Here is a 27,831-nt window from a genome sequence, read left to right as displayed (position 1 = left end):
CCAAAACCCCCCAATGTGCCTGATTACACTCTTTGCCCGGCCGAAGATAGCCCCCGGACCTTATGGTTGACACCCTGCCATTCGTAGCTGGACTGAGAGCACTTGAAGGCAGCACCAAAACCATCAGCACCTCCCCTGTGTCAGACAGTGACGTCACCTCCCTGATAGACGGACAGCTGAAAGCTCCTGGCTCAGCGGGGTTGTTGACGTTTTGTTTTGACCGCTTTTGTCTGGATTTTTGGACATTATCCGCAGATTCAGAAGCCCGCCTTTCGACCCTGCCGTCACGCGTCAGTGCGGGGATCCAGCAAAGATGAAATGGATGTTTAAAGAGGACCATTCCCTCGGTAAAGGGGTTTGGATTGTTATGAAACGAGAGATCTTGTCATGTCACGCACCCTCCGTTCTGTCTTTCTCTCCGCATCCATTGTTGCCATCTCATCCCATATAGGTGTAGAAATGTATTGCTTGCCTCAGCATATAAATCCATGATGGCTGATGCTGCATGGCTAGCAACTAATGCTAAGATTATTCTTGCAAGTGTTATGACCGCTGTCAAAATCCGGCTCACCTTTCAATATCCCTGATGCATCCAATCAATCCTACCCTGAAATGTGTTTTTCCACTGCATGCATGTTCTTAACCAAAGTGCATTTAAAAATCCCACAATTTAATGTTGCTTTGCCTATATGTAATCACTACTTAAAACCCTGTGGTAATAACATGATTAAGGGCTGTCAGGGATTGTTGTGGCAAATTCGGCTGTATGCAGTAGGGCTACAACTTTTTGTGTTGCTGCTGCTGGGTAACCCCCTCCAGGGTCTATTTAACTAGGCCTTATAACTTAAATGGGTCCTGAAGAGGGCTTCCTCAGTGATTCAGAGCTGGTAACACCTAACACAAACAGTGTAAGTGTTATTATGTTTATTAATAATGTGCCAGAATTTGGAACTGAGTTTGGTGTAAAGTTCTCTCCAAATTTAGATTGCTGGAACGGCTTTGCTCCTCAGCCTCTGTCTCCATACTCTCTTCAGATAACCTCGAGGTTCCTTTTTAAAGAAACACACAGCAAAAGTAGGCCTCTTAACTGGGCTAATGAAAGTGTGCACCTAAATGAAGCACACATCTTCTCACCCATCACCTCATCCTCTCTGACCTCTGTTCATCGTTTTCCCTGCTGCACGCACTCTTTCCTCCAATAGATGCTCTTTCCTCCTCCTGATATAATAATCACTTAATAAAAGCTGCTGATGTGACTTACTACTGATCTGTGACAGTAATGCCTTTAAGTGTCTACTTTAACACACATGATCGCACTGTGAGTTGATGTTAGAAGGCATCCGCCGCTCTGTCTGCGTAAACTGCAGTCAACCTTAATGCTGTGCTTGAATGTGCATTTGAGCCGATAGATCTGACTAGCCTTGGCTTGAAAGGCCAGAGGAATCCCAAGAGGCCTCGCTCAGCCCTTTAATCTCTGACTTCCTGTTTGTTTCCTGTCTCTCCTTCAGAGCACCGATGTGTGGAGTCAGCCAAAATACGCAACAAATATCCTGACAGAGTACCGGTGAGTTGTGGGGGAGGGCAGTTACCCAAAACCTGCTAAATTCACATCAGGATTGGGTAAATGTGCAATCCTCTAACATTGTTTAAATAAGCAGAACTGTAGGCCCGTCCCTCTCATCTTTAGCCTGGAGGATGCAACATTCATGGTTTCCATAAAGAATTTGAGATTCTGATTGACCAGACCACCATCCATTTTCTTCTGCCTATCCGGGCAGAAAATGACCACAGGACAACTTTCCATTTCTCCTCAGTCTGTCTTAATTAAGTTAGGCCCCAGCAGAGTGCCTATCTGTTCAGTTTGTCTATTTTTTTCCATTGACCATGGTTTACTAATGTATTCCTAAGCCCATGCAGTGATTACTATAGAGAGTCATGTCCGTCTCTAATGCAGTAGAACACGAGGACCCCAGAGATCAAAATTTAAAATTAGTTTTCAGCCTTGTCCCTTGTGCAGTGGGATTTTCCCTCCTTTATCTGAATTCTTTAAAGATGTTGTGCGTCACAGCCTGGGCACACTCTACCTCTCGCACTATGGCAGCTGGGATGGGCCACAGTTATGGCTCTGTGATGGTTTGGTGTTGCATTCAGCCAGTGAAAATTGCAAATGCAATAAAAACATGCGTGGATTGTGACACACCTTAAAACCTTACAAGTACCTTGCTGCTGAGGGCTTACTGGTGACACATGTTCTTACAACTTCACTCACAGACATTATTGTAAGGCTAAGCTTAATGGTCATCCAGAAGCTTTCAGATAGGGAGTGCAGGTGTTTGCTACAGTATTGGGAGATTTGTGGCCCACACACAGCATGACCACAGTGTGTAAGAATGCATTTGTCTGTTAATGTGTGCACTCCAGGTGATAGTGGAGAAGGTTTCTGGCTCTCAGATAGTGGACATAGATAAGAGGAAGTACCTGGTGCCCTCTGACATCACTGTGGCCCAGTTCATGTGGATCATCAGGAAACGCATCCAGCTGCCTTCAGAGAAAGCCATCTTCCTCTTCGTTGACAAAACGGTCCCCCAGTCCAGGTGAGAGTGCGCTGCGTTCTGCAGCAAGTTACTAAATTTAAAGGCCAAACTCATGAGCGTGCACCACAGAGACCAAAAAAGCCAACACATTCTTCTCAATAATTTTATTGAATGTAAATGTGTTAGACGATTTGAACTTTTTTCGAGTTAAACAATACCTTTGAAATAAATATTTATGCTGTATATTGTTAATATTTACTTTGAATTGCACGAATTGTACTTAAGAAAGAAATGTGAGTTACGTTGATTTTTTTAGCATCTGTTCTCCTCACTCAGATGTCTCCTGGGAACCAAGAATGAACTGATTTGAGTTTAGTGGTTTTTGGCCATATCACCAGAATTCATTACATAGTTACAGCAAAATTTCTGCAATAAATATATAAAAATAAATATGCTTAAAACCTGTTAGCCACATTTTACCCTGGATCAACAGCCTGACGTTATCAAAGCTGCAATGTGCACACTGTGTGTTACCTAAAATGTGTTTAACCGTTCATCTTGTGTAACTGATGAGCAGGATCGTATGTAGAAGTATTTCTTAAGCTTCATGGTTGTTGTAAGGTTAAGTAAACAAAGAAACTGGAAGCACAGCTGAACTTGGTGTATACAGACAAACATGAACAAGAATAAAAGAGTAATATATCATCATAATTAAAAACACCAAGTACATAGAGGTTAATCCTAATGTTAGCAGCTTTATCAATGGTATGGGTAAACAGTGGAATAGATGGAAATAATAGAGGTAGGTGAATATTATAGAAGGTGTGGTGGCGTCAAGGGTGGCTCGATCCAAATATCGGTAGTATCGATACCAGCGCTGGTAGGGATGGGTATCGAAAACCGGTTCTTGTTGAGAACCGGTTCCCACTGTTTCAATTCCTTGGAATTGTTTGCCATTTTTGCAAACGATTCCCTTATCGATTCCAGTCGCCCCGAATGACGTCACCACGTTGCGGAGCGTCATTTACCTGGCAGGAAACACGGCGCCTAAGCGGCTCAAACGCTCAAAAGTTTGGTTATACTTTACAAGAATGGATGACAACAGGGCAACTTGCAATACTTGCAAAGTAGATATTTCATTTAAGGGAGGAAACACTACAAATATACAAAAGCATTTGCTCACAAAACACACGATGACCTTAAATGAATGTCGTGTTTTTAATTCCGCTCCGGACTCGTGAATCTCAACCCAGCAGCAGCGGTAACGTTTGCACGTCCTCTCCCGTTAATGCGGCAGGTAAATAATCAACTAACAGTGCAGATTATGTTAGCGCGATCTGCCTTATTACAAAACCTGCCATTACTGTGCATTTAGGTGACCATGATGAGACAGACAGAGTCTGGCTCAGATGCTGGCAGTTCTCGCTGCAGTCTACCGGTAGCATCTCCTTTCAGGCCAGGATAGACGAATGTCACCGAGCAGTGACTCAGTTTGTGGTAAAAGGTTTGCACCCATTTGCCACAGCAGATGATTTTCGGTAAGTGAATGTGTTTAATTGTAGGCAGGGACATTATTGGATATTCTTGTGTAATTGCTACAGAATAATTGATGTTATACTTTGTTATTGCTACAGAAGAATATTTATTTTATTATTTTACATTTACAATTTTTTTTCCTGGGGACCCTGTGACACCCCATTGAAGAGCCATAGGCTGTGGATCTCTTAAGATCTCACTGTTGGGTTTGTAAGGCCATGTTACTCCTAAATTTCTATCTTGTTCAAAGAGAAGATATAAAACAAAGTTCTAAGCTATTCAACCTTAGTGTTCTCCTTTTTTAAAAAGAATCGATAAAGAATCGAATCGTTAAACAGAATCGAAAATGGAATCGGAATCGTGAAAATCTTATCAATACCCATCCCTAAGCGCTGGTATCGGTATTGGAGCGATACTAGTGCGATAGCGTCGATACTTTGTTTCTCTCCTCTGAGTTCTGTGCGTTGCTCCCATTCACCAGAAAGAAGTCATGTCTGTGTAAACACTGCTTCTCTTTGGACACTTTGCTGTCCTGTGTTTAGTTGCCCTTGGGTCACATGTCCTACCGGCACTAAACAGCTGTAAATACTAAAAACAGTGATACTGTATGTATTCGAAGAAAATTCTCTTCTGTGGCTACACCATCAACCATAAAAGACCATGAAAAAGCACAAGAAATGAAGAGAGGAGGTAATGTGTATGTAAATTCCTCAAATTGACCCAGACAATTCAATTCAATTCAATTCAATTTTATTTATATAGCGCCAAATCACAATAAAAGTCGCCTCAAGGCGCTTCATAGATACAGAGAAAAACCCAACAATCAAATGACCCCCTATGAGCAGCACTTTGGCGACAGTGGGAAGGAAAAACTCCCTTTTAACAGGAAGAAACCTCCGGCAGAACCAGGCTCAGGGAGGGGCGGGGCCATCTGCTGTGATTGGTTGGGGTGAGAGAAGGAAGACAGGATAAAGACATGCTGTGAAAGAGAGACAGAGATTAATAACAGATATGATTCAATGCAGAGAGGTCTGTTAATACATAGTGAGTGAGAAAGGTGACTGGAAAAGAAAAACTCAATGCATCATGGGAATCCCCCGGCGGTCTACGTCTATTGCAGCATAACTAAGGGAGGATTCAGGGTCACCTGGTCCAGCCCTAACTATATGCTTTAGCAAAAAGGAAAGTTTTAAGCCTAATCTTAAAAGTAGAGATAGTGTCTGTCTCCTGAATCCAAACTGGAAGCTGGTTCCACAGAAGAGGGGCCTGAAAACTGAAGACAGACAGAGCTCGCTGTCACAGTCCTTTCAGAGAGGCAACGAATATCCAGGTAGCTCACGTAGTGGTGAAGCTAATGTTAAATAATTCAGTTCATCAGCGCAACTTAACGTGGAAGTGTTATTGTCCATCGTAACTGTTAGTGGTCATTGAATTATGTTCACGATGATTCGTCTTATAAATCATGACACATCACTCTCCACCATATATTATTTTTACTATAGTGCTTTGCACTTAAGGTAGATATTACACAGGGATCAGCAGTTTTCTGATGGTCGATGGGAAGAAGCTGTTTTATGGTCTTTATGCTCCTGTACTTTCTTTCATAAGGCAGCGTGAAAGTCTCTCATCTATTCGTAGTTTATTCAATTAAATCTGGTTTTACTTATATAGCACCAATTTCTAACAAAGGTCACTTCATTGTGCTTCATATTGTGAGGTTAAGACCCTGAATTATTAGAAAGAAACCCCAGCAATCACAAGGTCCCCTATCAGGAAGCACTTGACAAAAGTGGGGAGGACAAACTCCCTGTTAACAGGAAGACGTATGCTACCTCTTCACTAACAAAGCAATAATGCTGGAGTCAAATCTAGAACCAGTTCCACAAAAAAGACTGGCTCCGGGACAACGTTTTTTGGCATCGTCTCTACTGATGTGGTTGCTCCAAGTAGTTGTTTAGCAAGAGGATGTCAAAGATGTTTCAGCAGCACAGCTCCTACAGTCCACAGCTTTGATAAATGGAACCAGAAGGAAGAACCACTTGCGGCTCTTTTTTATTTTTAAAACTCAAACATTTGCAAATAAAAAAAAACATTAAGCATTAAATACAAAACACCAAATGTAAGAAAGAGTAGATGGTCTGGCTTCAGTCTGGCTCAAAGGGATGTATTTCTTACCAAGTGTCCTTGCTTTCTTTGTGAACCGCCTACAACAGCATGTTGTTGTTGGGTATTTGTGTCACAGTGAGTGCTGACGTGAGGCTGTGGAGCTACACCAGGCCCTGATTTTACAACCAGTAAATCAGAAACATTTATTAAGGAATTTAATGTATTCTGGGCCAGTGTTGGTGTGAAACGCTCCTGGAGTTTGATGTACAATCACTGAAGTGGATCTATTTCAGCGCTGACCCCTAACAAATATATGATTTTCTGTTTTGCAGCTCATCAGCTGCGTTTAGAATAATTTTTTATGAGGAATTTATTCCACACGTAAATCAGCTGTTGTGAGGAATGTTCATGTTCATGACCTCTCAACCTCACGCTCCCATTGAAGCTATTATACAGACGGCCTGTCGTTTTTAGCAGATTTGACAGTGAGTCTAATGAAATTTAGACACAGTAGGGCTTAACATTGCTCAAGTCTTTGTCATATTTGACATGACATAACCACTGGTTGCTAGGGAAACGTGTAATGCTAGACTGGTTGGCAGATGTCCCAGGTAATTCTCAGTAATCACTAGTTGTTGTTGTTGTAAAATCGACACAGTTCTCACCTTTAAAGCAAACGCTGCAGCTAACTTTTACTTTAAAGGCACACGGTGTGCAGTTCTGCTTTTGCAGTTTTACTTTGAACAGTGTGAAAAGCGCAGGTTTTCTGCAGGCAAACCCATCATTGGTTCCCCACAGAAAACCACGATCTGGGCCTTGAGGGTTAAACTAGGCTAGCCCATAGCAGGTTTGCCCTTTTGGGTGGGCAGTGGGTCTATCCACAGATCTCCCGTATGAACCCTGAGGAGGGACATTTGCTAGAATGATTGTCAAACGCCCAAAACCACAGACAAGTTAACATCACATATCAACTCGTGTCTACAAAAGCTCAGTACATGCAGTTAAATCCTGGTACTTAGATTACAGTTTCAAATTACTTTTATATCTGTTCCTCCATTTAAAGGGTGGAGCTGCCCAAGTAACTGCTGGGTGGAATTACCAAGGTCGCTATAGAGTGGTGACAGTTGCTTCAAGAAGGATTTTGATATATCTGTGCACTGTATATAAAGAATGCACATACTGGGCCACACCTCAGGCTCAGCTTCTGAATCCGGTTTTCAGTCTCATTGAATTTCAGTCCTGTGGCATCAGCACATTAACTGTGCACCAGGAGCTTAATGATACGAGTTTCCATGGCCGAGGAGTTTCTGTCGGTGTAATGTGTTTGTTGCCAGGCCTTTTTTTTACGGTGTTGGCCTAAAAGTGAATCTATTCCACAATATGCATTTGTTTTAATTGCCAGCAGGGGGCGACTCCTGAGGTTCTTTACTCTGCGACTTCACGTTCCTGATTACTTAGTGGGCTAACTCAAAGTAGTTTGAAATGATACTGAGTAAAACATAAAGTTGATTTAATAATTATGGTCATGATTAGAGTCAGAAACCAGGATATCCGACAGCCGTCTTCCAGCATGTCATTCAGAAGCTCACACTCATGACCTCTCAAAACAAAAAGATGAAGGTGGCATAAACACTCGGCGCAGTAATGCAATGGTGTTGAATCTGTAGACATGTCTGACTCTGTTTTGTGCATCATCTAACTATTCGGTTTTTACTGTGTTTCAGTCTGACGATGGGCCAGCTGTACGACAAGGAGAAGGACGAGGACGGCTTTCTGTACGTGGCCTACAGCGGAGAAAACACCTTTGGTTACAAGGCCTTTTATACAGCACAGGGTTAATGCATAACTGATTACTAGTTTCTCTCTCACACGCTTGCACACACACACACACACACACAAAACCCCAAACACACCGACACATTAGGGCTTAACATATACTGGTGCATAGTGCTTCAGAAATTGGCCTTTACATGTGTTACACAGGTAACGCACCTACACATTTGGCACTCGCATTTCTGATCAGCTTTTGATACAAATCTGCTCATTTATGATGCGAGTTTGCTACAATAAACAAACTTTTTTCCCCAGATGCTTGGATGATGTAAAAAACAAACAAACAAACAAAAAAAACGCTTAACTTTATCATGATCTCCGTTTCAAGGCCATTTACTGAGAGAATTATCTTTAACACTGCCGCGAATCTGAATAACAGTCATGTACATTAAAGCCACTTCAGATACCATTCATCATCCTGGCACTGTTAATAAAAACACACACACACACATGCACAAACCAATCATTATGTGACACAGTTATGCTCCATTTTATTTGTTGTCACAGATATTTATGTTCAGTGGACGTGAGAAAGAGACGCAGTAATCCTGTGACTAGAATACTTACCCGCATTCTTTGTATTGCTCATCATATCATGTATGAAATGTTCACCACAAGTCAAAAGATACGCTGTAGAAGGCCCAGGATAGGCTTGAAGGTTGATCATAAGCACGTGAATGTTAGCCGGCGCCACTCCTCGGGATGTTACCGAGTCTCTCTGCACAGGATGTTGTGCTGGATAAACACGAATTCATTGAACTGCTTCAAAAAATCCAACACTTTACTTGAAGTTTTAAAATACCGTCAGAAAAAAAAATTAACATATAAACATAATACAATTAATGACAGAACCTTATAATTAATAAAACCTTAATGAATATTTCCTCAATTTAGAGACACAAACAACCGAAGCCTCGTTATTTATTATTATTAATTCACTGAACTTTTAAAAATGTAACATTTCTGTTCAAACTCATTGTTATGTGCCCACCTTGTTACTGAATTAGGCTGAGCACTCTGAATTAAATCAGGACATAAAGCACGGTCTTTATCTTGCTTTATTGAATACTGTCGCTCTGACAACTAGTCACTTAACGGGGCCTCCTTCGGACAACAACATCCGGTTCAAAAGTTATCACATTAAGACTGGGGCTGTATCCCAATTCAGGGTCTGCAGCCTTAAAGGCCGCATTTTAAGGCCGATTACGTCACCGCGACGCGACGAAGGCTGTCCCAATTCGAAGGCTGCTCGAAATCCAGCCCTCAAATGCGTCCTTAATTTCCCTGAAGTTTAAGGACGTGGCGGTGTAGACTTCGTGGCCCAACATATCCCAGAATGCATAGCGCGGCGTTGGGTGTGGATAACTTTGCCGAAAAAAAACGGCGCCCGAAGAGTAAACTTTAAGTAAGTACTGAATATTATGGCACTTATTTATGTGCAAATGTTTACTAATGAAGAACATTAAAACATTACTGTTGGCCACATGTCGGCAAAGTTATGTGACATTAGTGACGTTTGTACTAACTTGGTTTTAAAGCCTTTACTTTAAAATATACGCCGTTCAATAGCTGAGCTTAATCTTACAGAGAATGATCAAAGCTCATGTAGAAACAAACAAACAAATGAACAAAAGATTTTCTCCTTCATTTCTGTCAAACGAAGCTGTATGAAACATTTCCAGCTGTTAGTATCACGGTTGCTAGGCAACTTGGGCAGCGCGACGGAGGCTAGACCGTCTCATTTCACACGCCTCGCACTTCCGGCCTCAGCGGTCTTTAAGTACCCTTGAGGATCGTTGAGGCTGCGTACTTTAAGGCTGAATATTACACTGACAGCACTAATAAAATATTCCAACAGTCTTCTGATTCCCCCTGATTCATAAAAACCTGTGAATGAGTTCAGCTAAATATAAATGATGTAATGGTACAAGTCAAACCACAGTGTGAGCAACTCAGCTATGCGGTGTATATTTAGCACTGAGAGTTTCATGTTCCTGCCAACTTTGTTGTCACTGCACACTCAGATTTGCACATGTGCTGGTCTGTCACCGTGCAGCATGGATGACCGGAGTGTCGCGTTACCGTCTTAGCCAGCGTGCGCAAGCACGAGCGGCCGGGAGGTGACTGCAGTTCACAGCTGTGGGTGAACTTCTTTCTTTTTTCTTTTTCTAATCCAATATTTAAATTTTAGCATTCAGTGTTTTATTTTTGCTACCTGTGTCTTGGGGTGCAGTCGAGTCCTTGTGTGACATTTAATTAAAAAGTAAAGCTATTTGAATTGTATTAAACTCGTGTGAACGTTTATGTTTAAATCCTGTTTAACATTGAATTATGGGCTCATTAACCACAATAATAAAGAGCTCGCTATTTATTTGCGATTTTTATTTCTGGGAAACCTCATTCCTCATGAAATGTGACTGGGAATTGAATATTCACAGATCTGTAATTAAATTGTTTTGCGCGAGTCCTGCTGTGTCTTTTGTGTTATTAATGAGCTGTGATAACTGGGATTTACACTTCAGTGCATTGCACCGTTTCACTTTAGGGAGCTCAAAAAAATGGACAGTAAAGAGCCGAAAGGATGAAATCGTCATTAAAACGGAAACTTCTTGGCTACTCAGAAAACACACTTAAAACCAGGGCTGAAGGATGTATTCAGGTCTTTACTTAAAAAAAGTAATTAAGTAAGTAAAACTATATTTATAGGGGCAAGGATATAAAAAAAAAACCAGCATTAAAAACTGAAAAATGTCACAAAAAAACCACCATAAAGTGATTGAAAAACTTACAATTCAACAGAATCTTTTCTGAACGTGTCATGAGATTTAAATATGAATTTTAAAACAACGGGAGAACTATCGGGTTAATAAACACGGAGGTCCCACTCTATTTTTAGCTTTATTTAGGCTCGCAAACATGGCTGGAGCGAAACCTGCGTTTAGAAATAATGCGCCGTGCTTTGTCATTAACTTCAAGTAAAGTGTTGTTTTTCTGCAAAGCATTCACAGCCTGATCTCTCAGCTCTCACGTTGCATTCAATATGACTTCAAGCTTGTAACTGAGATAATAAACTTGTATTTAAAAAGTTTAACAAATTCAAAGACCAATGGAGCCAAAGGATGATGTTTCTAGACCTCATACACACAGACTTCTGGCCGGAGGAGATGCCTCCTGCTGGCAGGTTTAAGACTCGCACTGGCTTCATTTTGCACACCTGAAAGTTACGCCTGTCCGTCCACTGCGGAGCGTCTATGGATAACTCTGAGGCTACTCGTGTCCAAATTCATGGGCTGCATCCTCCTGAGGACCCGGCCTTCGCGGTCTACGTGGGCCGGGTCCTCAGGAGGTCGGGTAGGCCGGAAGTAAACGGCTATGGAATTGGACGTGTCACTACCCGATCCGTACCGGAAACCCGATCGGTACCCCGCATGCGCAAATCTTACGTCACTTCCTCTCTTTGCCAACATTGCGACACTCAATATATTTGAATGATACGGTTAGCGCCCAGTTAGCTCCTAGCATTTCTCAACAGCTCTGCCTCCTTTTTGACTGCCCGGGATATTTAAACAATGGATAATCCGTATACAAACAAATTCATGCTTTTCTCCTCAACAGAGAGCGTTCCCCGATTGAACAACAGCGCCGTAAAATAAGAAGAATGGCGCCTAATTACAGACTTAATAATATTGATTTAGCAATGTTTCACGTGAAGATTCAGCAGCCAGATGAAGTGTTTACTGACAATTAACAGTGATAGCGGACATCATCATCACTATTCCAATCAATCCTCTCCACACAGACAAGCATAAACACACTCGATTATCACTAAATCAAATTTAACACACGTTTGTAATGACGCTAATTCAGTTTACAATAGGGTTCTTTCGCTCAGTCAACAGGTGGCGGTATCCTCGTACACTGGGGAGTACACTGCCATTAAACAAACAGAAGAAGAAGAAAACCTCTGCACATGCGCGGTACGGATCGGGTAGACCCGATTTGTACGGTCCGACTTTGCACATGCGCAGTAAGGATCGGGGAGTCCTGATCCGTAACTATCTTTTTATTTTTCGTTTTTGTCTACATTGTACTGAAATGCTTCATTATTGCAAACATTTTAAGAGATACTTATTATTCTTAACATTTTAACAGATACTCTGACCCGTAACTATCGTAAAACGCTTCGACCGGAAGTAGACACCTTTCGCGCATGCGGGGTACCGATCGGGTTTCCGGTACGGATCGGGTAGTGACAGACTCGATCTACTCCCGCCCTTAATTCAGAGTATTTCCGGTTGTCTGCGCCACGGCACGAAAATCGAAAATGGACCCGAAATCTTTCTCCGTTTTTTGTGTTCATTTTTAATTATCAACGAGCTAACCCACATTCTCGCCTGAAAATATGTTTAAAGTTTATTTTGTGGCCCAGAAAGATTAATAAGAGTAATTTTAAAACTTAGTAGCGGCCGCCATTGCCGGAAACTGGAGCTTGGCTGGGCCGCGCTATGAATTCTGGGATATGGTGGGCTAAGAAGGACACACCCGACCCATCCTTCAAATTCGGGGAAAAGGAGGACGCATTTGTCGGCTGCATTCGGAGTTGTCTATGAATTTGGACAGCCTTCGGCGCGTCGCTGTGACGTAATCGGTCTACAAATGCAGCCTCAGGAGGATGCAGCCCATGAATTTGGACACGAGTGCACCTGTAGTTTCTGGTGCTGGTTTCCACCCATCATTTGACCTCGTTGCAGTTTTCATGTCTGCGCTCCACAAAGCTGGTTCACTGTCTGATGTTGTGTAATATGCATTGGTAATTCTTATTTCATCAGTGTTGTATGAATATAAAACATATCTTAAAGACATAAATAAATTTTAGATATCTGATAAAGGGAAGGTAGCTGGACGACCTGACCAATAAAAACGAATGGAAAATTTACAGTGTGGTCTTTGACTTGGTGGTTGCACTGTAGTTTCACAGCTGTGTCCCTATTTTTGATGCATCATACACATAAACACTACATGATCATGTAAGGGGGTCCGAGGAAGAGGCGCACAAATAAAGGCAGAATCGTCCACTTTAATAAAAACCTGGAGATTTAATGATGAGCACTGATCCTGTTGACAGGCTTGTAATGAGATGTAAAACAAAAATGCTCCATGCAGCAAAAGCTGACATTTCCTAGTTTTTTTTATACTTTATGTCTTATAATGCATCAACATAGATTAACTTCATTAGCTCTCACCTTTCAGACTTAATCTACTGGAAAAGCATGAAGTTTTCAATCCAACGCCTTTACAGCGGAGTTCAAGCTCACTTGTTTTTAAAGGGGACAGTTTTAAATACTGTTGCTCTTAAAATGCATCACCTCATTTATTTCCCTCAAGCCCCTGGTCTTTCTAATAAATCCATAGTCTTTGCTGATAACATGAGTTATTCTCTTGAAATCCTTTGGAGCATCTCTGGAAGTCGAAGCTCCAACTGGGAAACATCACAGTGGAATAGATTCACACATAGATACACAGAAGTGATCATTAATCTAATGAGTCAGAGTTTATAAATAAATTATCCTAATATTTGTCAAATACCGTGTGCCACATTATCTGTGACAGATATTCATATGTTCTTCAGGTTCAGTGATATCGAAGTCGGCCGTGGCCATGGACCCTTTAAAGTCTAAATACTGCAAAATACATTTACTGGTTTAATCAGCCACTCACGTGGCAGAAACTGTGCATTTAGGGTCAAGATGACCCGTTGAAGTTCAAACTGGGCATCAGAATGGGTGATTCAAGTGACTGTGGGTGGTTTTCTTCAGGAAATGTTTCCTTGTCGAATTAATGCCACACAGAATTAAGGCACCTCTGAAGGCAAAGGGGGTCAAAGTGTGTCTAAAGAAGTGAGTGTTTGCCCCTGGTTCAGTTTTCCTGTAAGGTCTGTTTAATCAGACCTCCTGGGCTGAATCAGTACTTCAAATACAAAACTTCTGTATTAGTCCAACGCTCACAGACTAAAATTATGAAGCTGTTAAAAGATTCTCTTGAATCTAAAATATAATTGATATTGTTTTCCCTTGACATGTAGTGCTTTTATTCATCTGATTATTGAATTGCGCAGTCCTGGAAACATCAGATTTCTCTCTAATGGAAAAGAACTACAATGAATCCCCTCATGCAAAGGGAAAAAAAACAACTGAAAACTTGCATTAACTTCAGATTTATTTATGCAACTATCCATATATTTAAAAAAACAATATAAAGAATTTAATTCAATTTTATTAATACAGCACACAAAACACAATGAGGTGCTTTATATTGAAAGGTAAAGACTCTATAATAATACAGAGAAAACACACAGCTTTCTATGAGCAAGCACTTGGTGACAGTGGGAAGGAAAAACCCCCTTTTACCAGGAAGAAACCAGGTGCAGGGAGAGGCAGCCATATGCCACGACCTGTGGTTTTTTCCCTGAGCTACAGGCGAGTTTGCACTTGATGTAAGCAGATGTCTGCAGCCCAGTTCTCTACATCTCTACGATGGATGTGAGGAAAACTGCTCAAAATCGCTGAAGAATGAGAATGAGAAAATTGAAGGCATCCTGGACATAAGCCGCCATGTGCTGTTTGTCATTAGCAGAGAGGAAATAGCAGGAATCAGCTGAGCCACATCACCAACTGAACTGATCCTCTGTCCCTGCACCGTGGTCCTGAATGAACGACCAGTTTGTGCAGAAATGTGCAGCTTTACCTTTTTCTCCACAACAATGTGTCCTACACAGGCCGAGTTAACAAACTGGTGCCAAAACGTTTTTGCAGGGTTCAAACCACTGCCAGAAAGTAACTGCTGGTCGTTTCCTTACGATGATATTAGAAAGCTTTTCCCAGTTTGCCAGTTCAACCTGATAAACCAACTAATGCAATTCATTTGATTCCAAATTTCTTCAGGAGTATCTTCATGTTTTTAGTGCAGGACGCATTCAAACTGGAGGCTGTGTTTTCCTGTGCAGGTATACATGGCTGTGCGTTTTTAAGAACAGCTGGAGCCACGACGTGCACTGTGAAAATAAGCCATCGTGCGTGCTGCATTACCAACAGTTTCAAACAGCGTGACAGCGCGGAGCGTCCCGCTGAGGCAAACCTGCGCTGCAGACCAGCTGAGCCAACACGCACACAGGAAGAGAGGAAAAAGACAGCGCAAATTAAAGAAGCCGAGCTTGTCCTTTCATTAAAAGGGTGCCGCGATCCTTTCTGTTCTCTGCAGCATGTTTGAAATCCGAGTTTGGGCGACCCTTGACCTCTGAGCTTCTCCTACAACAAAGCTGCTTTGTCATCGAGCCTGTCGAGAGTGAGTTTTCAGTGGAAGAGGAGGAGGTTTCTGTCACTGCGCGGCCACAGAGGGAATGCCTGACTGCGCAGCTGCTGCCAGGCCTGCTGGTACGACTGGGAGGCCTGCTTGTAGTCCCAGTAGGTCTGCAGCTCTGCTTTCCTGGACACATGTAAGAAAAGAAAATCCTCGATGTAACGCAAGAAGCAAAAATCTTGGACTCTTATTACTCTAAGTTACTTTTAAACCACTACAGAAGTACAAAAAAAACCATTGGCTGCTACAACCTGTTAGCACGTAAAATGAGCTGAAGTTAAGTTCTGTAATAAAGATTCAAGATACATCATTCAAAGGGAGAAAGTGGATTACTGTGTGTTAGATAGGAGAAACAGATTGCTCAAATATCTGCTGGTTACCGTGGTTACTTGAGCCACTGTAGTAAATGATTTCCCTCAGCTGCAACTTCCTCCTTCGTCTGCCGTTTCTCCTCCTCAGACGTACCTTTGTCATTAAGTCCTGTCACTGTGCCGAGCCGAGTGTGAGTGTTTACAATACGTCTGTTGTGCGTGGGCCGTATCAGGTTTTCTGACAAACACAAGGACCTTTGTCCTCCATTGTTAGTCATCAGATTCACTTTCAGGAGATCTACTGTCATCCTGAAGCCAGTCTTCCACATAAATGTAGCACAGCACACTATGCGACAGGATCTCCAAAAACAAAGACGATGCAAACAAAGTAGCCGTGTGACAGACTTAATATAAGTACACAGCCAGGGATTCAACTGCAAGGACCAATTTTCACATAAAAAATCTTACAGATTCCTGTCGAGTGCAACATGAAAGTGCAGCAGCCTTGGACAGTCCTTTATTTGGCAACAGCCTGGTATGATTGAACCACGGTGGTGGTTTTATCCATAGTTTAACAGGTAACAAAATGAGAGCAGAACAAAGGCGTGCCATACACCAGCCGAGAGAAACAGTACCTCCAGCATGTCCTGGATTGGCCCTTTGATCCCTCACAGCTGGACACCACATCCTCAGCTCATCTCTAAAGGAGAGCCTGCAGAAGTCCAGCCGCTACCCAGAACTCATGGCCAAAAGTGAGGTAAGGAACAGAACACAGCACCCTTCTCCACCTAACCTGGTGCATGTTGGAGAAGGTGCTAACTCTGAGCTCAGTCACTTCAGACTCGATTACAAACTTGCTCCAGTGCAAGTTAAAGGTCACTGCTTGATGAAGCCTTAATGCGAAAAATCAAAAATCACCTGATAACTTCATAAAGTGATCAGTAAACATGAAGACAATCAGCAGCAGCAAAGCACACAAGTCTGAAAAAGTGCACACGCAACATTTTTAACCCACAGCAGGCTGGAAATCTAAGACTGAGGAATTCAACCCAACCCCACCTGTTTAATACGAGCGTAACAGTCAGATTGCATAACATGATTTCCAGTAATGAACATTTCACAGCGATGTGAACATTTCCTTATTGATTGGTGCGCGTTGTTTTATGTGAATGAGAGTTGCGCAAAGTGAGAGAAGCTGCACTGTTCTTCAAATATTGCAGCTCTCGTCGGAGCGTTTTCAAAAGCTGCAGTGAGTTTCTGAAAGAGCCGATTGTTTGTTACCTGAGAGAGTCGGGGAGAGCCGAGGGATCGGTGGCCGACACCAAAGACAAGAAGGAATGAAAAAGCTCTGATTTGCACAGAAGAGACCTGAAATCAGAGAAGCACGCCGGGATGTTTGAGAACACAGCAAACTCACATGGTACTCATGTATGATGACAGTGGATGGGTTCGACCTGGCTTTTGCTGTTCCCAGGGCCTTCTTGGTGACTCCGTGTTTGTAGCCGTTAGCGGTGACATCTAGTGGCTGCTCTGTTACATTACACCAGCTGATGGCTGAAACACAGGGAGCAAACCTCAGACACACACCGAGATTGCAGACTCAGTGCTGGAGCAGTTTAAACATAATTCAAACTTTAATGGGTTAAATGCAGAGAGGAATTTTCCCACAGGGATCAATAAAGTCTCCCCGTGCTTGCGTCGGTTCTCTCCAGGTACTCCGGCTTCCTCCCACCGTCCAAAGACATGCAGCTTGTGGGGATAGGTTAATTGGAAAAATCCAAATTGCCACTAGGTGTGAATGTGTGAATGAAAGTGAGCGCGAATGGTTGTCTGTCCCTGTGTGTTGGCCCTGCGACAGACTGGCGACCTGTCCAGGGTGTACCCCGCCTCTCGCCCTATGACAGCTGGGATAGGCTCCAGCGCCCCCCGCGACCCTGAAAAGGATAAGCGGAAGTGGATGGATGGATGGATCAATAACGTATACATTATTATTATTATTATTAATAAAAAAAACTGAGCAGATACTCTTGATCTGAAATCCTTTCTTATCTCATGCTCAGTTCCTCCACTAAAGCAAGCCGTTTTAGTTCCCTTCCCCCTGTCTTTAAGCCAAATTTCCTGATTGGGTGTGGCTTCTTCGAGATGACTATATTAGGGATAGTGGATGGTTGATGTCAAGTGTTGACATCTAGTTTTTTGGCACTTACAAATAATTTGCAGAATTTTTCTGAAAGCTCTGAATGTGAAAGCTGTAAACGGACAGGAAACGAGTATTTATTCAAAACATTTCTTCTCATTCACAATTATTTTAACTTCAGTTAAAGTCCTACCTGCCCCGCAGGGGGAGATGCGGCCCTGGCCGGCCTGGTGCTGGAGCTCAGTTGGGGCTTGGCTGAAAGGAAACTCCAACGTGGCCTTGAGCAGCTCGGGTGGACGTACGGCGAAACCGGCAGGGAGGTCCGATACACAGGCGCACCTGACAGCACAGAAGCACTGCATTTAATCGAGTGTGGTCTGATTTGATGAAGACTCTTCACTGACTAACACCTGCAGTGCTGCAGGTATTCCACTAGAAAATTCCCACATGATTAAAGTGATATCAAAGCAGTTCTTTATTGTTGCATACTGAGGCGTCAAAATGCAGAGTTCATTGTCTGTGTGAATAAGTGATAATCACACAAACTGACAGCTACCTTGATGTAACCACTTAGCCCGATTACAGATGTTAGGCTGTCAGGAGGCAGATAAAGGAAAGATATGCTGGTTTTACGGCCCAAGGAAGTGGTTTTTAAACCAGCACCAGTTGGTCCCTGTCCAACATACACACTGCAACAAGAACACGATGCTGTCTTAAGTATTTGCTCGTCTGCTTTAACGTGCATATGAACTTGAGTGACATCCCATTCTTAATCCATGGTGCTTAATATGATGCTGGTCCACCCTTTGCAACTATACCAGCTTCAACATTTCGGAGTAGGAGTGTGTTAGTGGGAATTTTTGACCAGGAATCCCAAATACAGGAAGGTCTGGAACTGGCTCTGTTTAAAAGTCCTAATCTCTGAATCCCATGAGCATTACCCAGTAGGCAAACACAGCTTAGATGATCCAGGGAGGAGACTCACCCAGCTCAAACTGGTACTCAGCCCTCCGGATGCTGATCCTGAAGGCGTGCTTGCCGGGGTGGCTAAGCCCGCTTCCTCTTCAGCCACACCCATTACCAGCAGCTCTCCTCTAAATCTGTGTACTTGGTAACTGACTGGTTTAAAAGCAGTAGCTTGGAAAATTAAGCCCCAAGGATCTGTTCGTTTTTAAGGTTAAAGTAACATGTAAGAACCCACTGAGTGACGTTCTAATTAAATGCAGGTTTTTACCTTTGAGGTTTCACACAAGGTTAAAAAGGAAGTGTCCACTGTTAAAAACGGTTCTTTTGGTTCTTAGGGCCAAAAAGACACGGCTCAAAAGTGGTCTTTTACTTTAAAAAATGATCTTTAATCTTACATATCCCGGGATATGGAGACTGAGCACACACAGAAACGCCTGCTCACATCAGCCAGTCTCAAGCAGAAAACAGGAAGCCAGGTTATTTATGTACCTCTCGACGTCACATACGTCACACACAGTTTCATTACACACAAAACGTCTTCTATTCAGTTCCTCTTTTCTGTGTCTGATTTATTAATATGCCTGTGCACTAAAACTTCCTGTGCAGCTTGCAATAACTTCCCCTTTCTAAGGTCTGTTGCCAGGGCAACCTGTCTAGGCTTAGTCTCACTCTGTCGGTTCCTCATATTCTACAAAAAACATGCAGTTTCTGGTCAGCCTGTAACCTAGTTTTACACTGAAGTCTGGGCCTCTCTTATATAAACCAATAATAATCAGCATATAAGCATTTAAGATTATATATTTATTACCTAACACCACATTTTAGACTTTTTGAATGCAGGATGTTTTACCAAAGCAATTTAGCAGGAGCGAACTAGAGCCAAAAAAATCTCTTGAATAGGGATGGGTATCGTTTAGGTTTTATCCGATACCGGTGCCAAACCGGTACTTTTGAAACGGTGCCGGTTCTTAAACGGTGCTTAAAGAATGGAGAACACAAAATTGGTCCAAAAACCTCTCATGTTCAGCTGTTTTTTGTAAAAAGATAACAATGTTAGCCTTTTCTGCAGCTATGGGGCATATATGGTATCACTCTTGGCTGGAAGCAGTGCTTAAACAATGGAAAAAACACAAACTTTGTCCAAAAACCTCTCATGTTCAGCTGTTTTCCACTTTTTCTTTGGTCATTTTAGCCTTTTTGTCCAGGGTGAAGGGAGTATCTGCCATCAAACAAGAAGACAGCCGCATGTAGCTATGATGATGTTTGCTAGTTCACCTTACATGCATTAATGTAATAACGTGGTTAGCCTACTCAACGTAATTACACACGAACAACATTAAGCTACTCAGGCAGAGAAGAACGGCTGCTGCTGCATCATCATCCTCATCATTTCTGCTACACTGGCAGGGCTAGGGGCCAGGACTCTCCTCTTCGGGTTTTTGGGGGATGTTGCTAACTCCAGGTCAGATAACAGGCACCACACCCGCAGTAGATGTGCTCGGTGTGAGGTCTCGCACCAAGATATCAAATACGGCGCATTTCTCGGCTTTTAAAAAAACGCTATGCGTCACCAGGTGTTTCATCGGATTTGAGGTGTTACCTCCTTTGACAGTATCAGCTTAAAGCACTTGTTGCAGGCTGCTGAGTTTGCATCTTTTGCTGTGAAGTACAGCCAGACTTTTGACCGCTTCGCCTTGGGCATTTTTAATCTGTAGCTCTGCTCTAAAAGAACGTACGTACCTGGACCCGCCTACTATCCTCGGAAAGGTAAAATGATTGGCTAGAATTCAAAGTGTATCACAGCTCAGGAAAAAAAAAGCACCGAAATAAAGCACCGAAATGTGCGCTGCTTTTCGGTCTGGTTACTACCGTTTATGTCAGAACCGGTACCCATCCCTACTCTTGAATCATACGTATCCAATGAACTTCTCTAAGCTAGTGCTGGTTTTGTTTGATTTTGAGAGAGATTGACCAAATAATGAGCACATCCAGGTGAGACGATGCACTTATCTCTTGTGTTGTGTTTTGTGTTGACATAAATAATCCCAGAGGAATACAGGGCAAATCCAAATCTGCTCAAAGTTATCAGCTGCAGGACATCAGTGGAATTCTTTGGAAGCTGTAATCTAGCAGGAAAACAACAGAAATCCAAATCCTCTTCAATTTATAATCAAACATGACAAAAGGAGTAGAGAAAAATGCAAAAAATGCAAAAAAATAAAATCAAACAAACTGTAAGTCAACAGTTGATTCCTCTGTGACTCGGTGGGAATTTCCAAATGTGAACTCTTTGATCCAATCTTCTGTAAGGCTCGTCTCCCAGGAGACAAAGGGATGAACAGCTCGTCTCTTCTGCTTAAAACAACAAGGCTTCGCTCACGGTCTCCACTCTAATTCGCTCCAAAGGGGTTCTGTCAGGCTGAGGTCAGGATTCTGTGCAGGCCAGTCAAGTTCTTCCACACCAAACTAGCTCATCCATGTCTCTACGCACCTTGCTTTGTGCATTGGTGCGCAGCCGTGTTGGAGAAGGAAGAGGCCATCCCCAAACAGGAACAGTCTTGGTGTGCTGAGGCGTTCAGGGGCCGAGCCCAATTCCTCCAGAACAACTCCACACCATAACCGCCGCCCTCCACCAAACTTTACACATTGCACAATTCAGTCAGACAGGTTACCGTTGTCCTGGCAACCGCCAAACCCAGACTTGTCTGCAGAGATGGGCAGTAACGCGTTACTGTAATCCGATTACTTTTTTCAAGTAACGAGTAAAGTAAGGGATTACTATTGCAAAAACGGTAATTAGATTACCGTTACTTTCCCGTAGGAACGCTGCGTTACTGCGTTACTAAAACCGTGATTTTTTTCCAAGAATGTCTCATGACAGTGACGTAAGCGAGTGCGACATTTGTGGCAACAGCTGTGTGCAGATCAACAATGGATCATATATCGAGTGCAGAGAGAGTATGAGCGTGCAGCGTTTAAAGCGTGGAAGTACTGACCTTACTTTGAGTTTGATTCCATAAAAAGTGACAAAAACATTAGTGTCCGTTGTGCGTGGGAAGAAAACTTCTTTTTACAGCGAAAAAAACCCCTAAACTTCCAAGCAAACACCGAGTAGCTACGACGTAATGGGAAACTCACAGAGAAACTCGAGGATTCTTCCACTGACCGCTGCGGCACACCTGCACCAGGGTAAACCTCCGCCTACCCCACTCCTGCTTTACAGGTGAAAATAGAGCAACAGGACCGCTAGTCTTTGACTTTATTTATTTTCTGCTGTGTTTTACTTGCATCTATTTGAAAGAGTGAGTGTAAACACACACAAAAAAAAATTATGTGCTGGAATGTGCAGAAAATAGGTTTAAATATTAAACTAATTTCTTCCAGTCAGAGAATGTTGCATATAATTACATTTTTGCTTGATGCATAAAGTTAAAAGATTAAAACTAATAAAACAAGTTTTAAAAAGAGACTTTTTCATTTGATTACATTTTGTATGATGATTATGCAGAAAAAGTAGAATTGGGCTGAAAGATCTATCGCCTTATCACCTATTCAGGTTGTAAATCGTGTTTTAAAAAAGTAACTAAGTAACTAAGTAATTAATTACTTCTGAAAATAAGTAATCAGTAAAGTAACGGGATTACTTTTTGGGGTAAGTAATCAGTAATTAGTTACTGATTACTTTTTCAAGTAACTTGACCAACACTGCTTGTCTGTTGCATTCACAGACAGGGTAGCATGAACATGCAACACTGTTCTAGAGTCCAGTGGCCTCATGCTTTGCATTGCACTTGGTGACGTAAGGCTTGGATGCAGCTACTCCACCATAGATACCCACTCCATGAAGCTCTCTACAAACTGTTCTTGAGCTAATCTGAAGGCCACATGTAGTGACTAGAACACCTGAATTCAATGATTTAGATAGTTGGCAAAATAGTGTAGCTGAAGAATTAAGATCACCATTTAGCAGTTTTTTTTCTCAGGAGTTGTTGGAGAGGACGTGTCTTCGTTAACTGAAAGTCAACTGTTTGCAAACAGGTAGAAATCAAACTGAACTACGAAGTCATTGCACTCGTTTCACTTTCATTAATATCTGCTGCATTTAGCTCTCTCTAATTGAACCTAACGTTGTTTTACATCAAGGAGGATCCTTGACATGCTGGTCATGACTGGAACTGTTTCATAAATCTTCAATATCTCTATTTGGTGTTTATTATTATCACGACTCGTAAGAGTGATTACTGGCTCTGTATCTGTTTAGGTGAAGTCTTCACAGCGCATGACTAATAAAAATATAAAGCAGCCGGTTCAGCATTACCTTGTGACCAAAGCTCTCTGCATGACTTCTTGGTCATATGGACACTTTCCCACCACCACGGTGCTGAAGTACAGCGCCTCCTGTAGGTAATGGGACAGCAGTGCACCCTGGAAGCCCAGCACCCCCCAGCGGGCCATCTTGTCGCTGCAGGAGAGGGAGAGAGTTGGCTCTCCTCTGCCGGGCTTTACCCGGAGAACGCCCGGACTGTGATACCCCACCCCAGGCTGCAGAGGGTCAGCTGGGCCACCCGGTACACACTTGGCTCCTGTCCTGTGAATGTCTGAGACCTGATGACGCAGGCCAGCGCCATCAGTTTGAGCCAAGACTGCAGAGCTGCTGGTTTGTGAGGATGTTTCCGATGTTTTGTTAAAGTTCAGCGATCCACACTTTTCTGTGTCTCCTCTGTCCTCTTCCTTTGTCTCTGCCGTCTCCTCCAGATGAGGCTGCTTAGAGATTCGCTCCTCGCCGGATTCCTCTGCTTTCCTTTTCAGGTCTCCTCCTCCATCAGTCTGTTCAAGGCTCTTTACTGATGTGACAGGAGGGCAGGGCTGAGGCTGGCTGTCAGTCATGGGGATGATGGAGGCGTCGCCACCTGGTTTCAGATCGGACAAACAAATGGCATGAGGGCATACTTCTGCATGATTAAAGCCAAGACAGATAAAGGTATGGTTAAAGGTAGAATGCATATAGTCTGAAAGGCAACAAAAAAGAAAGCGCCTGCAAACGCCTCACAGCTAACAAATACTACAGTGTAAGGCTACGTCCACACTAATGCGCTTTAGTTTGAAAATTTTCTCTCCGTTTTGGCCTCCCGTCCACACTGAGACGGCGTTCTCGCTCTCGAAAACACATAATTTGAAAGCGGTGCTTACGTGTCGCAGCGTGGACAGCGAAAACTGAGACTTTCGAAAACGATGGCGCATGTTAGAGTCATGTGGCCAATTAAACAAAGATAGCGGAGGGCGTTATACAGCAGTTGTTTTGTTTGCTCTCAGTTTTGACAGCCCTATTAAAGCTTAATATCAGTTTGTACATGCTGCAGAGAGCTTTTCTTCAAATTCTTTAATTCTCACTCGCTTTTGCAACTTTGTACTTTTGCGTTCCTCGCAGCAACAACTCCACCTCATTGTCAGTCCATTTAAAAAACTCGATGCTTTCTCAACGTTTTGCCGCAACGTTTTTCCCATTTTCCTCTATAAACTACTGTGCAATACTAAATTCTATGTGCAATAAACCGAACTGTATATAGAAAAGACACTATTTATTTACATATTTACTTTTGTCTTCTTACACCAGATTGTATATTTGTACTTTTTTTCTGTTTATGTGTATATAGTGCTACAGTTTAAAAACTATATATATATATTGTGAAGTTTTTGATATATAAAGCTGAAATGTCACAGCAATCATTACACGTGTCCAAATTTTGGACCATAAAAGTTTCGTGTAAATCAGAGATGATTAAGCAGGTGAGCGACGATGATTTGAGAATTACTTTCTCTCTTTGTTCCCACAGAACTGCGCCGGTCTCAGTTATAGCGCAAATGATCCCTGTTCTCTGCATGAAAAGGCTGGACTGACTTCCTTCACAAACAAGAATAATCATGTCAAGTCCTCAATTATTCATCATCTCATGGAATTAATTTTTACCATAAAGAGGTTGGAGAGTTAAACATTAACGATCCTTATCAGAAATGCATCTTTATTATTTATCGGCTAACAACAGCTAAAGCTACAGGATTGAGAAGCTGAATTAAATATGTGGACACTACTAAGCTGATGAGCAAGTTACACATTTTCTTTTTGTTTTTATTTATTTGTTTTTTAGAGCAGAAGCTGCATGCTATTAAAAGCTCACACATGTCTGTGAGCTCAGTTTTTTTCCTCACACTTCTGCTTTGTTTCTGGCAGCAGCTTTTTCTTTTTTCTTTTGTGTCTAGACTCATGTGTGTAAAGCGTTCATGCCATCAGCAATTTGTTTTTTGTTTTTGTTTGTTTGTTTTGTTGGTTTGGAAACAAATTTGTGACCATGCTTGTGGATCACAGTGACACATAGTGATTAGGCATATGATTTACAAATGCCTAGTTTTAGAGCTGTGAGCAATGCAAAGTTTTTTCTAACTTAAAAGTTTGAAATATGTAAGATGTGTGAATTCTTTGAAAAAATAGAAATTATCTAAAATGCCTTAAGTGAGAATGTAGTGTTGCATCTATAGGATCAAAAAACACAATTCTGTCAAAAACACAATTCACAGGGAAATCTAAGGCCAAAAAGGGGACATTTCCCCACACCACCTCATCCATTTCACACCATTCATATGGACTTTATTGAATTAAGTGAAAGTCAAGGCTCAGAATACGCTCTAGTGATTATAGACGTATTCTCAAAATGGCCAGAGATTTATCCAGTGAAAAAAGCAGATGCAATCTCAGTTGCAAAATGTCTATGTAATCATTTCATCCCAACATATGGCATCCCTACTCTGATAAGATCAGATAATGGGACACATTTTGTCAATGATGTGATCAGTAAAGTCTCTGAAGCACTAGGATTCAGCATAAGAAACCATTGTGCTTATCACCCACAAAGTGCAGGGTTAGTGGAGAGAACTAACGGCACCATAAAACAGAGACTTAGTTGTTTATCACACAAAAGTGTGATAAACAACTAATAGCTTCCTCTTTCTGTAAGAACATACAGAATTAGAAAAAGGGGAACCTCAGCTCAGAGTTCTTAGAATAAGAAGCTATTTGCACACGCACACACACACACACACACAGACATAGAGACAAGTATAAATAAAGAACGCAGACAGTGATGAGACGCAGGTAGCAGATCGTGCGTCCATGACTGCCCTCGCGAGTAAAGGCAACTGCAGTGTTTGTGTTTTCTAACTCAGGTGTCTTAACTGAAGAACTACGGGGTGATTTTTAGAAATCCTCTGTCAATGCCGCTGCTGACTAATAATTAGGTTTACTGCTTAATAAGCGGATATTAGTGGTGAATATTTAACTGTTGCCATATCAACTCTGCATCAAAGCTCAAGAGCTGAAAGACTTTTAAGGCTATTTGTTTGCATCTCTGGCAGAAACAGGGGTTATTACATGTTATCCTTCATTACACTCTGCTAGAATGGGTCATATAATCAAAAAACAGAATAAATCTAAACTGGTTAAGTTACCAAACTACCTCACATTAACTCACAGTAACTACAGCTGATAACCTAGCCACTCTCTGTGTGAGAGCAACACAGATCTGGTTTGATTTCTTTCCATCTACTTTCTGCTCTGTGTAACTGTACTCGTTATTGTCGCTGTCCTGTGTGCTGACACTCACAGGGAGTGTGGCTGGTAAAAAGGAGGAAGGAAACTCTGGGCCGAAGCTTCCACTTTCCTCGCTCATCTGCTGCACAAAACACAGAGCTGCCCCGACCGCTCACAGCCCCGTGCAGCTCCTGGATCAGGTACCTACAAATAAAAACGCATACATATACATAAAGCGATCAGCACAGTCAAACAGCCTGCAGTGACACAGGTGGGTTCATACACGCACCTGATACATCCCCTCCTGGCAATGACCTCTGCGTGGCTGTCGTTAAGCACATCACCTGAATTAAAAAGGAAAACAAAATTTGGTTTGCACAATCGACACCTTCAGCATCTGAGACACACAACTTCCATCTGCACACACCTGTGGGACTCATGGCGGTCTGTCCAATACATTTGGTCCCAGTTCCCAGGGAAACAACCTCCATAGCAACTGTGATGGAAAAAGAAAAATATCTCACTGTTTTACGCATTTTCATATCAGTGTCTACAGGTCCGCTGAAATATACATTATGGACATAATTTAGAACAATTTAAAGCCTTTTTCCCATCTTCAGAAAACTTTAAATGTATTTTTAGCAGTGACGTTTGGTAGAAATGGGGAAAAAATGAATGAAACTGGGGTTTTAGAACAGTGGACTGGTCCATCCTGCCGAACAACCTGAATGAGAGTCAGCTCCGCGGGTGATCTGGAGCACAGCGGCCAGCAGGGTCCACTCTCTGCCCGGCTCAGGCTTCCCTCTGCGGGGAAGCTGACTGAAACGCTCGTAGCACAACTTAGCGACTTCATCCGCGCTCACCACATTAAAACGACGGGGAAGGCGGGTGTGAGCACCAGTAGGCATTTCAGATATGATTAAATTCACCGTTAATGTCCCGGTGTCATCCGAACACTACAAAGGTAGCATTTTCATTTAGAACTGCGACCAACTCCGGTGCACTTCCGGCGAATGAGAACGAGAAGAAGTTACTTCCGGGCCCAGCAAAGGAAGAGGTACTTTCACAATAAAAGTCCTCTCTTCAGCACCCTATGTCAATACATCCACCAACCCTCTTCTGCACATCACCAAACCACCTCATCCTTACCTCTTGCCTGTGTCCAGTGGGCTGATTAAGTAAACCTCTCCAGCGTACTCACTAAATTTATTCTTTCCACCGCTGTAGACATAATCTGTTGTGCCCAGAGCCGCAAACTGGACGGCCAATGGGAGACTGAGAGTGAAGATTCACTCAAAGTTTGTGTGCATGGTTACATCCAAACATGCATTTTCAATTATTGTGACCCAGTCGGCCAAACCTCAAACTGCTTCGGGCTGAGCTCTAATTGGGGGGCCCAGGCAGAGTGTAATCCCCCCTACAAAAACAGTGAAATAACACATGTCAACATTCCTCAAGTCGTCTCAGGAA

General features: G+C 42.5%; 2 protein-coding genes across 3 annotated transcripts; one reads left to right on the top strand and one right to left on the bottom strand.

Annotated features, from left to right (window-relative positions):
• Positions 1–125: 125 nt before the first annotated feature.
• Positions 126–12,941, top strand: gabarapl2 (GABA(A) receptor-associated protein like 2). The gene is made up of 4 exons (XM_085168698.1): positions 126–347; positions 1,509–1,564; positions 2,422–2,594; positions 7,901–12,941. The coding sequence occupies exons 1-4, from the start codon at positions 314–316 to the stop codon at positions 8,013–8,015; spliced, it is 378 nt and encodes a 125-aa protein (XP_085024824.1). The 5' UTR covers positions 126–313; the 3' UTR covers positions 8,016–12,941.
• On the bottom strand, positions 12,324–27,774 carry adat1 (adenosine deaminase tRNA specific 1). 2 transcript variants are annotated; one of them, XM_085168689.1, is made up of 9 exons: positions 27,086–27,774; positions 26,789–26,857; positions 26,651–26,705; positions 26,435–26,565; positions 23,098–23,689; positions 18,007–18,152; positions 17,131–17,230; positions 16,958–17,044; positions 12,324–15,491 (listed from the first exon to the last, which is right to left on the bottom strand). In XM_085168689.1, the coding sequence occupies exons 1-9, from the start codon at positions 27,267–27,269 to the stop codon at positions 15,359–15,361; spliced, it is 1,497 nt and encodes a 498-aa protein (XP_085024815.1). In that variant the 5' UTR covers positions 27,270–27,774; the 3' UTR covers positions 12,324–15,358. The 2 variants fall into 2 exon arrangements, with proteins under 2 accessions (XP_085024815.1, XP_085024816.1); XM_085168690.1 differs by lacking the exons at positions 12,324–15,491; positions 16,958–17,044; positions 17,131–17,230; positions 18,007–18,152 and adding an exon at positions 18,906–20,905.
• Between the last annotated feature and the right edge of the window lie 57 nt (positions 27,775–27,831).

The sequence above is a fragment of the Neolamprologus multifasciatus genome, chromosome 7 (assembly GCF_963576455.1).
Source record: "Neolamprologus multifasciatus chromosome 7, fNeoMul1.2, whole genome shotgun sequence".
NCBI classification, from domain to species: Eukaryota; Metazoa; Chordata; class Actinopteri; order Cichliformes; family Cichlidae; genus Neolamprologus; species Neolamprologus multifasciatus.
Note: the sequence above shows the minus strand (reverse complement) of the source record. Positions and strands in the feature narration are given on the sequence as shown.

Excerpts from the sequence above, each read along its gene's own strand:
- adat1 (XM_085168689.1), bottom strand. The coding sequence starts at position 27,269 with ATGCCTACTGGTGCTCACACCCGCCTTCCCCGTCGTTTTAATGTGGTG. Across the intron at positions 23,690-26,434 it reads TTTTACCAGCCACACTCCCT|GTGGCGACGCCTCCATCATC; the intron begins GTGAGTGTCAGC and ends ATCTGAAACCAG. Across the intron at positions 17,045-17,130 it reads CTGGGAACAGCAAAAGCCAG|GTCTCTTCTGTGCAAATCAG; the intron begins GTCGAACCCATC and ends CTCTGATTTCAG.
- gabarapl2 (XM_085168698.1), top strand. The coding sequence starts at position 314 with ATGAAATGGATGTTTAAAGAGGACCATTCCCTCG. Across the intron at positions 1,565-2,421 it reads AATATCCTGACAGAGTACCG|GTGATAGTGGAGAAGGTTTC; the intron begins GTGAGTTGTGGG and ends TGTGCACTCCAG. Across the intron at positions 2,595-7,900 it reads AAAACGGTCCCCCAGTCCAG|TCTGACGATGGGCCAGCTGT; the intron begins GTGAGAGTGCGC and ends ACTGTGTTTCAG.